This window comes from Mus caroli, unplaced genomic scaffold, assembly GCF_978045245.1.
Source record: "Mus caroli unplaced genomic scaffold, Mus_caroli_1 scaffold_6, whole genome shotgun sequence".
NCBI classification, from domain to species: Eukaryota; Metazoa; Chordata; class Mammalia; order Rodentia; family Muridae; genus Mus; species Mus caroli.
Window position 1 is genome coordinate 17,129,320 of NW_028227261.1, and position 13,760 is coordinate 17,143,079.

The window sequence follows — 13,760 nt, forward strand, 5'->3', positions numbered from 1 at the left end:
TGCTGAGCCACCCCCACCCCGCACCCCGGAATCAGTCTCCTCCTTCTCTGTTACCCCGTCATCCCCTCCCTTCAGTAAGTCATACATGTTTATTGAGAGAAACATCTAAGAGAGAAGATGACAGGCTGTGCCTTAGCCTTTCATGTGTGCTGTGTGCGGCCTCGAGTCCCCTCTGGGTGCACACTGCAGTGCGTGGCTTGGTTGTGGCAGAACGGTGGTTTTATTGCACCTGCTGTCTCATGGCTCGCTAATTTTTTTTTCAACCTAATTACACACAGTGAACATTTTCCCGTGGGAACATGTGCTCTTCAACAATTCCCCATGTGGTTCTCCTTTCACTATCGGTGAGGGTTCGATGCCTGTCTGGGTCTGACTGCTGATGCCAGACCCTCCAGATGCAAAGGAGCCCCTGAAGAAAGCCAGGAGCTGGGTTTGGGGTGGCACCTGTGTTTGCGGGGTCAGGCTATGGGAGATGGATCTCTGGTGTCCCTAACACTCAGTCCCTGTTGAGGACCCTTATTGAGGTCAGTAGGAAGCACCCCCTGCTCCCCTGATGTTCTGTGTGTGGTCCCTCAGCACATCATTTATTGTGCATGTGGACTTGTGTCCATGTGTGGGAAGTTGTAGGAGGTACAGGACAGACTGTGCCTTGGAGGCCATCTCTATGTGAGGAACCTTGATCGGAGTATGTTAGAGGGAACACTTTACCTGAAGAGGCAGAGGAAGGCCTGAGGTGGTGTGCCATGGGCCAGAGCCTCGCAGGCATTGCCGCCTACCTCTCTCTTTATCAGAGGGAGGACTCATGGCCCATTCTACAGATGTGGAAACTGAGGCATGAAGCCACACCGTGTGCTTCATGGCACATTCTTCCTTAATCCTTCTGGAAGGCAGTGAGGATTCTCTTGGTTCTACATTTAGCAACTGTCCCTGTGGTCTGGGCCACATGGCAGAGGCAGGATTTATCTTCAGGCTGTTGGGACTGGTGTGCGCTGCCAGCATGCCTCTGACCCGTGCACACTGGGTTTCAACTCTGCTGCTCATTGGAACTAGTAGAAGCCCCTCCTCTAGGCCAGTGATCAGTGTCCAGGGCAGGGGTTCTGGGCCTGGGAGCTAGGAGCTCCTGAGTGACTCCAGTCACCCAAAGGCTGCCTTGGACCTGACACAGAGTCTCATTGTACAGTTCAGTCTGGCCTTGAACTCACAATTCTCTTGCTTCAGCCTCCCAGGTATGGGAACTGCAAGCTTGAGTCTGTATGCTCAGTTTTATTTGGGATGCCAGGGCTGGGCTGGGCTGGTGTTGGGGTGGGCTCAGATGAGTCTGGGCTGGACTGGGCTGGACTGGGCTGGACTGGGCTGGTGTTGGGCTGGTCTGGTCTGGTCTGGTCTGGAGGGCTCACGAATGCTGCATAACTCTGCCAACTGAATTCCTTCCCTGGCATAAAGGCCAGCTGCTCTTTGTTGGGTGGCCAAGAAAGCCACCCGTAACCCCAACACTCAAGGGACAGAGGTGGAAGGATCTTTCAATTGCATTTATCTATTGTGCATGCACGTGCATGCCATGTATGTGGAGGCCAACTTGTTGGCGCTGGTTCTCTCTTCCCACCATGTGAGTTCAGGAATGGAACTCAGATCATCAGTCTCGGTGGCAAGCACCTTTACCTGCTAAGCCATCTCACCTGTCCTGAGGCAGAACGATTTTGAGGTAGAAGCCAGCCAAGGCTACATAGTAAGTTCCAGGACAGCCTGGACTACACAGTGAGATACTATCTTTAAAAGAGAAAAAGAAAAAAATGAGCTATGCAGTGGTGGCCCATGCCTTTAATCCTAGCACTTGTGAGGCAGAGGCAGGTGGGTCTCTGTGTGTTTGAGGCCAGCCTGGTCTCCAAAGTAGGTTCCAGGACAGCCAGGGCTACACTGAGAAAAGACTGTCTCAAAAACAAACAAACAAAACAAAAAGATGAAAACCAGAATAACAAAAAGATCCTTTCAACATATGTTGAGGCTAGCCTGGTCTGTGAGAAAGGAGGAAAACCTAGGGCCTTGGGCCTTGTGGGCCTTGGGGCATGCTGGGAGACCTGAGGCATCCTGGGAAGTCAGTGTGAACTCCTCTTTCTGATTGCTATCTCCCTCCCCTGCCTCTTCCTCACCTTCACCCTCAGCATAAATGGCTTCGCTTGGCAAGTGCGGGCCAGGAGCTGTGACTGTAGTCAGGCCCTATCCTGAGGCATGAGGCCTCAGGAGTGGGGAAGTGCACTTGAGCTGAGGTAATGAGCCTCTCGTGGGTGTTTATGGTGGTTATTATCTGGAGTCTTGGAGGAAGCTCAAGAGTGCTTGCTCAAGGGAGAGTGGTCTGTTCCAATTGGGCAATGTCAGGATCTGGGTAGCTTTCCGGGGGGCCAGCCGTTGGGAGGGGCTGTCCCTATGGGCACAGGCTAAGCAGGAGGGAGGAGAAGCCTTGGGCTCATTTCCTGCCATGTTTTCCTTGCATACTCACCCTGAGTCTGAACCTCTGCTAGGTGGGTTACCTCATTTGGAGAATCCTTTCCTGCTTGTCTGCCTGCCTGGGACTTCTGGCTTTAGTCTCTGGACTGAAGAGCTGACCTCTGGAGCAAGGCTTTGCAGGAATGGCTGGGGATGTGGCTCAGCTGTGGAATGTTTGCCTGGCATGTACCAGGCCCTGGGTTCCATGCCCAGCATTGAGGAAACCAAGCATGGTGCACACCTATAATTTCGGCACTGAGAAAGCAGAGGCAGGAGGATCAGGAATTTAAAGTCATCTTTGCTACATAATGAGTTTGAGGCTAACCTGGGCTAGACCTTCTCTTACCACCCCCAGACTTCCCTCCCCCCAAAATAAGCAAAATAAACAAGCAGTCAAAAGCATTGACAGAATAACAGCCTGGTTCAGGTCTCAGCTGTGTTCTTTCTCATGGCCAGGAGGCTTGGGCAGTGGAGGTGGACAGGAAGGTGAACCTGCGTATATATGACACCTTCCACCCAACTGGTAGTCTCAGGAACAGGACCTGTGCTTGACGTTGCCTGTGCCCTGGTAACACACAGCCAGGAGGCTCATTCCTCAGCCTTCCTGTGCTGAAGTGTGCTGCAGCGTGCTCCAGGCATTTACTGGTTCCTCTAGAGCTACCTGGCCTCACCCAGTAATGCCTGGTCTCACCCAGTAATGCCTCTGGCCTCACCCAGTAATGCTTGGCCTCACCTTGAGGTCAACTTCAAAGTGTACGCAGGACCTGTCGATAGCCAAGACGTGATAGCCTTTGAGCTGGCTGCCAGGCCTTTTCTTGGGCAGTGTCAGCCTGGTTTACTATGAAGCAATACCTGAGTGTTCTGCATGGTGGTGGAATGAGTGTCTGGCATGTGTAAGGCATGGGGTGGTATTTCCTACACAAAGGAGGAAGCAAGGAAGGAGAGAGAGGTAGGAGGGTGAAGGAAGAAGGGGCAAGGGGTGTCTTATAATGAATTTTTCTCTTTTTAAATTTAATTTAATTTACTTTTATATATATCAGTACACTGTAGCTGTATAGATGGTTGTGAGCCTTCATGTGATTGTTGGGAATTGAACTCAAGACCTTCAGAAGAGCAGTCAGTGCTCTTACCCGCTGAAGCATCTTGCCAGCCCGAGGGGTATCTTATAAACAGCTCTGGATCCTGGGCACTGTGTTCCTACTGTGGGGCTGAAGATGTGAGAGAGGAGGAGGGAGCACACGAGGCTTTTGGGCTCTATGGCATGGAGGCATGCTGGGTGGCCTTCTGCTCTTCTGGAACTTTCTGACCTGTGTGAATGCCTCTTTGAGAGCGAACACTCTGGCTTTCTCCCCATCCTTTTTCCTCTGCACTGGTGGAGTGGTCCAGGCAAGTGCAGGCCAGGTGGTGTCACTGTAGCCAGCCTTTGTCTTCAGTGCAAGGTGTGAGGCTTCAGGGTGCAGAAGTGCTGATCAAGGCAGTGGGAGACTGAGAGTCTGCTGGGGGCCATTTTCTCACTTACAGACAGTTGTTGCCTTCTTGTGAACTCTCAAGGTGGAAGGGTGAAGGGGTTGCTGGTAGCTTCATTTGAACACTTTCACATCACTGTTCACTATAGAAGGACGTCAGGACAGAAACTCAAGCAGGGCAGGAACCTGGAGGCAGGAGCTGATGCAGAGGCCATGGAGGGCACTGCTTACTGGCTTCTGTCTTTTCACTGTAGGTCTGTTTGAGATCACCACATGACATAGTCAATCCTGGACTGTCTTGAAATCTCCTCTGCCAACACCATCAACCCAAAACACTTCCCTTTAGCCTCTGGTAGATTTTTTTTGGACAAGGGCAATCAACAGCCACAGTCTTTGCCAAAATATCACTAGAATGGTCACTAGGCCACTTATTAATATCTTTTCATGCCAGGTTCCCAGTGTCCATATCACCCTCAGCACTGCCCCTGCTAGGCTTCTCAGGAAGTCCCACTTAAAACGTTCAACTGCATTTCCAGTCCGAAGTCCCAAAGTCCACATTCAACCACCAAGCGGTTGCTTGGTCAGGACTGTCACAGCAACACTCCCGGTCCTGTTACTTCTGTCTTAGTCACTATTCTGTTGTTGTGAAGAGACACCATAAACGAGGCAAGTCTTACATAAGAAAGCATTTGACTGGGGGCCTTGCTGACTGGGGCCTCGCTTTCAGCCTCAGAGGGTCAGGCTCTTATCCTCATGTCAGGCAGGCGCTGGAGCAGCAGCTAAGGGCCAGATCCTGATTCATAGGCAACAGCAGAGAAGGAAAATGGGCCTGGCATGGTCTTCTGAACCCTCAAAGCCTGTCCCCAGTGACCTTTTCCACAAGGTCAAACCTCCTAACTCTTTCCTGACACTCCCTAGTTGGGGAGTAAGCATGCAAACACGTGAACCTATCTATTAAGGCCGTTCTCATTCAAACCACCGCAGCAGGTCGGGTAGGATAGGCCCTGTGGGCCCGAGGTGTGTGTGAAGATTTAAATGCAAGCCTCAGCTTAAAAAATGTTCTTAAAGCAGGCGGTAGTGGCGCACACCTTTAATCCCAGCACTTGGGAAGCAGAGGCAGGCAGATTTCTGAGTTTGAGGCCAGCCTGGTCTACAGAGTGAGTTCTAGGACAGCCAGGGCTATACAGAGAAACCCTACAAAACAAAACAAAAACAAAATAAAATGTTCTTAAATATTTATTTATTTATTTAGTGTATGTACATGTGTGTATGTGTGAGTTTGGTGTGTATGTGTGTGTGCATGTGTGTATGTGTGTGTGTGTCTGAAGGTTAACGTAAGGTTGGATCTTTCCTTCTGTTATGAAACATAATGCGGCGGCAGCGGCAGGTAAGGAGGTACCTGGTGGGTCCATGCCCAGGTGTCCCCCTGAGAAAGCACACTGTGCAACAGACCTGAGAGAGAGAGAGAGGGAGAGAGAGAGAGAGAGAGAGAGAGAGAGAGAGAGAGAGAGAGAGAGAGAGAGAGAAGGAGGGAGGGAGGGAGGGAGGGAGGGGGCAGTGAGCAATGGTGGCAGGTGATGATGAGATGATGTAACTGTTGCTAGGTCACTGTTGCTAGGTCACTGTTGGGAGGAGTCTAGAGCATTGTCTGTAAGCCAACACCTTCCACTCTGTGGGCCCTGGGAATCAAACTCAGGCCCTTAGACTTGGCAGCAAGTGTCTTTACCTACTGAGCCATCTCGCCTGCCTCCCACCTCTGCCTTTGAATAGTGGGAGAACACTGCCCTCACAGCAGACAGGCCAGTGATCTCAGTAACTGAGGGAGTCTGTTCCCAGCCCAGAGACTGGGATAAAACTCCTTAAACTTTTCCCAAACTGTGACCTTCTTTTAACCTAAGAAACTCATATCCAACCTCAGATACATGGATATATAAAATAGGTATACAAACCACGAATTTAATCGTTAAGACATTTATTTTAAAACACTTTTTATAAAGACAAAACCAAATGTGCATACTGATGAGGTGGGCGTGCTTGTTTAACTGTCCATAAAGGTTTACATCTCTGTTAAATGTTGGATGTAGCAGCACACAGGCCCGAGTTTGAGTCTCAGGTCAGCCGTTTTGATTTTATGTTCATTAGTGCTGAGAACGCTCCTCTGTCTCACGAAGATATCTAGTACCAAACAGCAGAAGGACATTTAAAGCCTCTCAGGGACTGTGAAAAGATTACCCCAGGTCAGAATTCATCTCGTGATTTTATTTAAATGAAATTCAACTCAACGATTTTTAAAATCATACATTCAAATATATAATCCAATCTTAAAGACAGAATAGTTTGGGATTTACCGGCTGTGGAATGAGGATTGGAGTAAATCTGCTTTCTATAATGAAACAGAGTCTTTTTTTCTTTTTTTTTCTAAGATTTACTTATTTATTATATGTAAGTACACAGTAGCTGTCTTCAGACACATCAGAAAAGGGTGTCAGATCTCATTACAGATGGTTGTGAGCCACCCTGTGGTTGCTGGGAATTGAACTCAGGACCTCTGGAAGAACAGTCAGTGCTCTTAACCTCTGAGCCATCTCTCCAGCCGGAAACAAAGTATTTCTGTAAGATCAAGGAAAATGCGCAGTAGAAACATTGCAATTTGTAACAACCAGTCCTGAATCAGAGCCGAGGCTTACTTCTGCCAGCTTAGTTGACCTGAGGCCCTAACCATTTGGCCATCCTCCACATCCTTCCAGTCTGGTAAGGAGGTTGAAGTTTTCACTGAGCCATCTCTCTGCAGGGCACCCACTGTGGTCAGCAATGGGGATGCGGTGGGCGCAGCCATCTCTGGGGTCCGGCGCTCCAGCTGGAAGCGGAAAAGCTCACGTCGCAGTAAGTTGCCCCCAATCCCCTCCCCCCCTCCCCCCCCCGGGCAAGGAGAACCAAGATGATCTCTTAGGCTCCAGGCTAAGAGCTGCCACAGACTTGGTGGCTGTCTGTGATGGAGTACCCGCTCACTGCTCACCAGAGCCCTAGATCGTTAATCCAGCTAACCATCTGCTCTCAGAGGCTTTGCCAAGAAGCTGGTCAGAGTGAGCTCCCTGGTGACTGGGACAGGTGCTCTGGGAGGAGAAGCCCCTTACAGAATAGCAGCTTCTATAAAAGCCAGTGTCCAGGGGATGCCTGGCTCCAGGGGATGCTCCAAGTGCCTCAAGTTAGAATGGTGCATTTAGAGGTGAAGCAGGCTGCCAGCTCTCCAGCTCCCCCGAGGGTCTCTGCCAATGGACTTGATGTGGCATTTGGGGCTCATCTCTTCAGGGGGTGGGTGAGAGGAAGACAGAAGAGAAAGGGAGGGGCCACTGAGGACTGTCCCCACCATCCAGGAGGGGAGGGGTCAGAGTCGTGATGTTCCAGAGGAGGGTCGGTCAGTCTCAACCCACTGGAGCGTGCGATGGATGGGAGGAGGAAGAGGGTATGAGAGACAAAGGCTGGCCAGGCTCTGGATGCTGCAGGACTCAGGAAGACATCCCGTCGAGGTTAGAGTCTTTCTAGGAGGCCCAGGGCTCAGGTCAGGCTAGATTTCCCAGCACTCACTCTGCCCGTCCTGGGGCTAGCATCAGTGTATGGATTCTCTGCAGGTGCTGTGGTCAAGATGTAGCAGGAAGAGAGGCAAGGTGGGGTCTGTGGCGGGCACTGAGAAGGGGGGTGGGCTAGAGGAAAGCAGTGAATTGTATCCGCAATGATGAAAGTCAGGACACAGGGATGGCTGCCAGCTGGTCGGTCCTCCATGGCTGCCACCGTATACCCCTTGGGGTGACCTTTCTCTCCTCGGTTACAGTTGACCGCTTCACTTTCCCTGCCCTGGAGGAAGATGTGATTTATGACGACGTCCCCTGTGAGAGCCCAGACGCCCATCAGCCCGGTATGGCCTCTTGTGGCTCTTTTCCTGGCCTTTCTCTGGGTTGGGAAGGGAGAGCCATGCTTAGGTGGTGGTGTGGGGTCCTCTTCCTCTCCTTCTGTCCCCAGTGCTCTCTGTCCCCACCTTTCACAAACTGCAGATATACAAGCAGCTGATGACCCTGCCCTGGTCTTTGCCGTCCTCGGGTGGCACAGTGCATCTTCCTCTGGGCATCCTCAGTATCTGAAGTCATTTCCATGGGCAATAGCTGCCGGCATAGCCAATGTAGAAACAGCACAGCCAGCCCCTCCTTCAAGGTCACATCCAATGTGGTCTGCTGCTCTGTCCCTAGAGACATTAGATCTTGGCATAAAAATAACTTTGCCCCATGATAGGAGGCAAAGTGCTTGCTACCAAGCAGGAGGCTTTAAGTTTGATCCCCAGAGCCCACATAAGAGCCACCTCAGGTCAGCCCGCCTGGTCAAATTGGCAAGCCTCATGTCCTCAGGAGAGCGCTACATTAAAAAAGCAAGCCTGACAGTTCCTGAGGCATACCCCCCCCCCGTCCCCCGCAAGTGCCCAGTTTGGTTCTGCTCCTCTAGAGAGAGGACACTCAATTCATTGTCCCCATTCCTCCATTCTAAAGCATTTTCTGCTGTCTTTGAAAGTAAGGGTTCCTCCTGGATTCTATGCCGGGTGCGCCCCCTCCTGGACACTTGCAGACCCAGAGGGACCGCATGGCCCACATGGGATGGTTGAGGAAGTCCCGCCCCTTCCTGTGTCTTCCCATTGATGCATTAGAAATCTTTCAGGGCTCCAGTTGGACTTGATTCTGATGGTTCCTCTCTTCTTCCGTAAAAAATGCCAAGGAGGCTGAGAGTGATCTTGTTCTCAGAGGGATGTGTTAAGAGGGAATTAAGGAGTCCTCCATGTAGGGCGTATTTCTCTTGTGTTCCTGGTTTTTCAGGCCCTTCTCCTGTAGAGAGGTGAGGGACATGCTGGCATAGTCTCTGAGGAAGAGGAACTGAGTCTGGGGCCAGACCAGCACACCTGCTCCATCTTCCCTCCCTTTCCTATGCCTTACCTATTGGGGTTCCAGATCTGGGTAGCTGGGGCCTCGGACTCACCAGATTGTTGCTGGCTGGCAGGGGTCGAGCGGGGCCTCGTTTACGAGGATGTGCATCGTGCTGGAGCACCGCGTGAGACTGAGGACCTAGGCTGGAGCTCTAGTGAGTTCGAGAGCTACAGCGAGGACTCTGGGGAGGAGACCAAACCGGAGGCCGAGCCCACTAAGCACCGAGGGTCCTTCCAGCCCAAGGTGAGGAGCTTGGGGGACATTTCTCAAAGTCTGGGCACCCAGACTCTTTCAGGAAGGGATGTGGGTGGTGAGGACCAGGCACTAGACCCCTGTCTGGGGACCATCCATTTCCAATAATAGCGAGTGAATGTGCCATCAGTAAGATCATTGGGTTATCCTGAGCCAGGAAGTGACCTGGGATCCGCTGTTGGCCACAGAGGACCTGGACTGGAGACAGGCGCTCCCCCTGCCCCCTGCATTTCTGTGCAGACTAGGTCAGGTGCTCATGATGTTCATGGGCTCAGGCCGGTTTTTAGATTTCTTCTTAACCCAATGGTCCGCAAAGCCCAGCTAAATGTGTACAGTGGATCGTGGGCTCATTCAACGTAGCTCTCCTGTCCTGCCAGGTACATCCTCAGACCCACACAGTGCCATTTGCCCTGGGGAGTGGACAGGTGATGGTGGTGTGTGAGCGATGGCCACATCAGAGCTGCTCTGGCCAGGCGTGTGCTTTCTGGCTGTCTCTACCTCACGCAGCCTCCTTTCTCCTGTGTGTTACACAAGGAGCCTCTGGGCTGGAGATCTGGTTCTCCTTCTCCTGCTCCGTCCCTGCTCCTCTCGAGTTCCGTGCGGAGTCTGAGATTCTGCAGGCAAAGCTGAAGGGTCCTGCTTGACCAGAGGTGACCCACTGGCTCCCTTTAGATATGGGGGTGGGGTGGGGCACAGGCTGGCTGGGGTTAGTGACTAGCTCCAGCTGCACCCATGGACTACCTGGGGAGGCTTACAGTATTCCTGCCTGTTCCTAGGTCTCAGGAGCCCCCTGGGAGAGGTGTGCTAGCTAGCACAGTTCAGAAAGCCTTCACTCAGCCTTGTGGTGACCAAGCCCAACTGCCTGGACCCAGGACTTCTCAGGATAGGTCACAGGAAGGGCCTTAATGCTCGCCAACCATAAGGCAGAATTCTTTTTTTTTAAAAATAGTTTAATCACCCTTTAAATGTCAATCTCTCTCTCTTTTTAAAGATTTATTTTATGTATACAAGTACATTGAGATGGTTGTGAGCCTTCATGTGGTTGTTGGAAATTGAATTTAGGACCTCTGCTCGCTCCCATTGGTCCGGTTAACCCCGCTAGCTCAGTCTATGCTCACTCCGGCCCAAAGATTTATTTATTATTATAAATAAGTACACTGCAGCTGTCTTCAGACACACACCAGAAGAGGGCGTCAGATCCCATTACAGATGGTCGTGAGCCACCATGTGGTTGCTGGGACTTGAACTCAGGACCTCTGGAAGAGCAGTCAGTGCTCTTAACCACTGAGCCATCTCTCCAGCCCTATAAAGCAGACTTCTTCAGACCCTGTTGAGCGTTGTCATAGGTCATAGGAAGGATACTATGAGACCAGGAAGACCTGACCCAGGCGATCCTTTATGGTCTAGGAGGAGATGCTGGGTATGATACAGTTTAAGATTGATGAGAAGGACTCCGGATGTGGCTCAGTTGGTGGAGTGCTTACCCAGAGTGCATGAGACTCTGATCCTTAGCACCTCGTAAACCAAGTCTGGCGGTGCGCACCTCTAATGCCAGCGCTGGGCTGGTGAAGGCAAGAGGGTCAGAAGTTCAAGACTGCTATCTGCTGCTTAGAAGCCTGAGGTCAGCCTGGGCTACACGAGACCCTATCTTTGTAAAGAGAGAGAGAGAGAGGGAGAGGGGGTGGGGAGAGGGAGAGAGAGAAAGAGAAACCCTTTTTGTTTCTATGAGTGCCTGGCACCTGTCGGGGACCAATGGGACAAGCCCGGGGACTTACAAAGCCAGGTCAGAGCTGGGGCAGGATTCTTGAAGCCTAAGAAGATTTCCTGGTGCCTGCAGGCTGGAGAGACAGCCCAGGCAGGCCTGTGACGGTTTCCTGTCTTCAGAGGGGCTGTTCTATGCTCCCTTAGAGAAGAGGTGATACACCCGCTGCTCCGGATGGTGACATGGAGACTCGATGCCTTAGGCATGTTATGGTCCTTCCTCATCACCCAGGGCAGTACCCCCTCCTCCCCCGCCCCCTTTCCTCTTCTTTGTTTTTTTTTTGAGACAAGATTTCTCTATGTAGACTAGCCTGGCCTTGAACACAAAGATCCACCTGCCTATGCCCCCCCTAGTGCAGGAATTAAAGGTGTGGGCACCACTATGCCTAGCTCCCTCCCACCTTCTTGCTGGGAACCTGAGAGATACCTGCAGGAGGTGGAGATGGCAGACTTGTGCCACCCAACGGCAGCCTTAGCCTTTGAGAGCTAGATGACATCACAGATACCGGGGACTTTCCTCCCAGGGACTCTAAATCAGAGTTTGCCTTTTAACTCATCAGGGGCTGCAAATGGCCCACATAGCCCTAAGTAGTGCTAGATATCTGGTTTATTGGGAACTTGTGCCTCTTAAGGGACTTTGGGCTAGGGTTGGATGGGGTTTTGCACTCTTCGTCCCCCAATGCAGTTCTAGGGGTTTTTAACAGGAGGGTCTTTTCTCTATGCATCTGCTAAGGCCGGTTTGCTCCCTAATGGCTCTAATGGCTGGTTCTCAGGCAGATGGGAAGGCGGGTGTGGCTTTTCCTCTCTGCCCTCTCTGCCGAGGGATGCTGCTAAGCACTGCCTGTAAGACTTTCCTCTCCAGAGCTGCTGGGGTCCACGCTCTCTGCCTGGCATTGCAGCCACTGTGTGATTCGGGGCCACTGTTGCTTGCATCTGTGTGCTGCGTGTGCTGTGTGTGCTGCAAGGCTCTGGGTGGCAGGCATCTGAGGAAGCACTGAATGCTGTTCGTGGATTCTGACTAGAACCCCAGCTCCAAGCTAGCTAGTGGAGTCCCTACCTCAAAATGCCCGGGCTGATCAACTGTAGCTCCCAAAAATTGATCGAAGGGTCTCTAAAGGGACCTTAGAAGTTACTGTCTCAGATGTGATCATCTGCCTTGAGCTTTGTTGGTCCCCAAGTGGCTGTTTTATTGGCCACCATGGTCAACAGATGTTGGCTGGGTGTGAGACCCCCTCTCTCTCTGCCTGTGACCTTTATAAGCAATCGTTGTGACCCACCCAGGGCAGTCTGGGAAGGGTGGGCTCATTACTGAAACACCCACGCTGACCTCAGGTCCCATTCTGTTCAGTTCAGCCTGTGACCCTGGCTCTAATGCATCCTTATTCTTTTGACCCTTAGAGAGGTAAGGAGCCAGAGGCCAAGGGACTTGATGGCTTCTCTCTATAACTGAGCAGGGCTTAGGGTAGAGCCTATCTTGCCTAGTGTGCTGGGGGTAAGCGGGCAGTGCTGCTGACAGGAACAGTTTCATTTATATGAGTGAAGCTCAGAGAGGTGAGGAGGTGACATGGCCACACAACAGCCAGTGACTGGCAAGGCCAGGATTCGGCTTTATATATGGGTAAGAAGACATTATCCCTCTGTCTGTCTGCCATCAGTCATCCCTCCTCCATCCATTGATGCATCCATCCATTTAATAAACCCAGAGGCTGTAGTAATAGATGGTATGCTATGGCTCCCAGCATTGAATCATTACTAAGCTCCAGGCTCTACATGGGACACGCGGAGACACGTATGCATCTCAGTCATGCATAAATGTCTGCTTCTCTGTCTAGTGTTCTCCAGATAGCATGTGAGCCAGTCACCCACTGTTCATGCTTCCATGTTGTAGCCCATCCCTCCTTTCTTTCCTTCTGTCACTTCCCCTTTCCCCCCACCCTCCAACAACCTCGATTCACTCACCATTTCCTCCAGGGAATACCAGGGTCAGCTTGGGCTAGCTTGTCTGCATTATAAGTCCATGTTCAATGGTGTTACTTTGATAGCACCTGGCTGGCCAGGGTGAGGGTTTGCACACTGTGGAGACACCAAGACTCAGGGCTTGTATCCCCAAGAGCCAGTTGGTAAGTATTTACTAGCTCAGCACTGCCTCTGGACATCCAGCTGTCTGGCCATTATCCATTTGCCCAGCTGGAGCTACCCACCCAAATGTAGACAATTGCTTGTTTATTTGTCCATTCACCTATCATACATCTATCCATCCATCCACCCACCCACCTACCCATCCACCCACCCATCCATCCATCCACCCACCCACTCACCCATCCACCCACCCATCCATTCACCCACCCACCCATCCATCCATCCATCCATCCACCCACTCACCCATCCACTCACCCATCCACCCATTCACCCACCCACCCATCCATCCATCTACCCACCCACCCACCTGTTCATCTGTTTATCCTTGTACATATCCATCTGTCTATGCTGTCCACTCATCAGTCCAGCTATCCTCTAACCACGTATCCCTTTCTCTACATTTGCCCACATAACTGTTCATTGTCCCTACCCTGTCACTCAGCCCACCCACGCCCTGTCAGCCATCCATCTCACAAACTCTTATGCTGTAAGCCCCATCGTCAGACCTGGGGTATCTAAGGATCGTTTCCCTTTCGCCATGAGAGGGACATCTGGGCTCACTTCCCTGCCCACTCTGCTGCCCAACAGCTGGGATTTCCTGCAGTAGAGACCCAGTTTCAGCTGCCTGGCATGCTGAGCTAAAAGCTGTAGGTGCAGATCCCAGCTGGACACACCCAGACTGCTATCCTGTCCGCCT

The 13,760-nt window shown here is 51.7% G+C and overlaps 1 protein-coding gene across 6 annotated transcripts in view; it reads left to right on the forward strand.

The window, feature by feature from the left end:
- The window catches only part of Arhgef10l (Rho guanine nucleotide exchange factor 10 like), a 134,176-nt gene that overhangs the window by 47,981 nt on the left and 72,435 nt on the right, over positions 1–13,760 (forward strand). For all 6 annotated transcript variants that reach the window (XM_029475994.2, XM_021159512.3, XM_085838757.1 and 3 more), the window contains 3 exons: positions 6,739–6,830; positions 7,777–7,860; positions 8,985–9,154. In XM_029475994.2, coding sequence (XP_029331854.1) covers positions 6,739–6,830; positions 7,777–7,860; positions 8,985–9,154 — 346 coding nt within the window. The remainder of the gene's footprint in view (positions 1–6,738; positions 6,831–7,776; positions 7,861–8,984; positions 9,155–13,760) is intronic.